General features: G+C 57.4%; 1 protein-coding gene across 1 annotated transcript in view; it reads right to left on the bottom strand.

The window, feature by feature from the left end:
* Positions 1–1333, bottom strand: part of WNT6 (wingless-type MMTV integration site family, member 6) — a gene marked incomplete at its 5' end in the record, with an annotated part of 13023 nt that extends 11690 nt beyond the window's left edge. Inside the window, one exon of the mRNA XM_014530999.1 lies at positions 1269–1333. Within this exon, the coding sequence (XP_014386485.1) occupies positions 1269–1333 (65 nt within the window). The remainder of the gene's footprint in view (positions 1–1268) is intronic.
* Positions 1334–1337: the final 4 nt, after the last annotated feature.

Here is a 1337-nt window from a genome sequence, read left to right as displayed (position 1 = left end):
GTGGTGGGAGGGGTGGTGTTTTTTTTTTGGTGGTGGGGGGGGGGGGGGGGGGGGGGGGGGGGGGGGGCAGCGAAAAAGTGACCTGCCCAAGGGTCGCAGATTTAACAAAAGGAGCAGGTTAGATCTCAGGTCTATTTCAAAGCTGCTACTGGATTATGCTAAGACAGGAGCAAAGGACACATGTTGCCTAGCCGGAACCTGGGTCGTCCTCAATTTGCCCCCTCACTGACACCCCGAGGGATGCTCTCCCGCCAGCAGCTCCCTGTGTGGGCATCCTCCTCTCCATCTCCCTAGAAGAGACAGACCTGCCTGCTCCACCTCTCCTTCCAAATCCTGGGATGGGGGAGGAGTGGAGTGTAGAGCATCCAGCCAATGACATGGCGATATGCAAATAGGCAAGACCCTGCCTTCTTAGGATTGGCTGATGCCTCAGCGATATTGTCCAAGTCCCTCCTCTCTTAACACTAAAGCTATTCCGGGGTGGTTTTTGCTGCTCTGGAGACTGGAAAGGAAAAAGTCCGCGGGACCCAGATATCCGAATGGTCCTGACTTGGCACCCACCTTCCCAGTCCTTACTCCAGCCCCAAGACTCAAAGTTCCTGCACCCTTCGCTGCCTAGGTGTCTGCTCTAGCTAAGGCCAGTTCCGGAAAGATGTCCTCATTTCTTGGTTGACCAAGCCTCCCTCCCTTCCACCGGACCTTCCCCGGTTCCTGAGCTGCACATTTACTTGATCCTTGATCCCATATCCGCAAGGTCCAGGCGCCTGGGTCCCTCTCCTGCCTTTCCTCCTCTGCTCGGGGAGGAGGACATAGAGAAAGCCAAGGTCCTGACTCAGTTTCCCCTTTCCGTCCCTTTCCTGCCACTCCCGCCCACACTGAAGGAGCTCAGAGAGAAGTAGGTAGATGTGTGGGCAAAGTGGGGCGGGGAAAAGGCAGCCGTTTGACCCTGCTTATGACTTCCTACCTTGTCCCTCTCTTTTTCCCAAATCCAGTCCAACTCCCCTAAATCCAGAGCCCTCCTCGCGTGTTCTTTTCTTCGCATCTCTAACTACAGATCTTCCCCCGCTGTCTCCCCGGTAGCTTTTGCCTATCCACCCACCCGTTCCTTGGTGACCTGGATTGAGCGCATAACCTGGGAGGGAGCTGGAGTGTAGGACACGGGAGGAGGAAATACAATAGAATGTGCGGGGGTTTCGAGCAGATTGGAGCCGCCTGAGTGGTGGTGGAGAAGTGCCTCGGGTGGAGGCCGGCAGGAGAGCGGTACGCACCTCCCCCGCACCGCCCCAGCGCGCAGGTAGAGCCGGGCGGCAGCGGGACCGCGGTTCGGAGCAATCCGT

Source organism: Myotis brandtii, unplaced genomic scaffold, assembly GCF_000412655.1.
Source record: "Myotis brandtii unplaced genomic scaffold, ASM41265v1 scaffold79, whole genome shotgun sequence".
NCBI classification, from domain to species: domain Eukaryota; kingdom Metazoa; phylum Chordata; class Mammalia; order Chiroptera; family Vespertilionidae; genus Myotis; species Myotis brandtii.
This window is presented reverse-complemented; position numbering and strand designations above follow the sequence as displayed.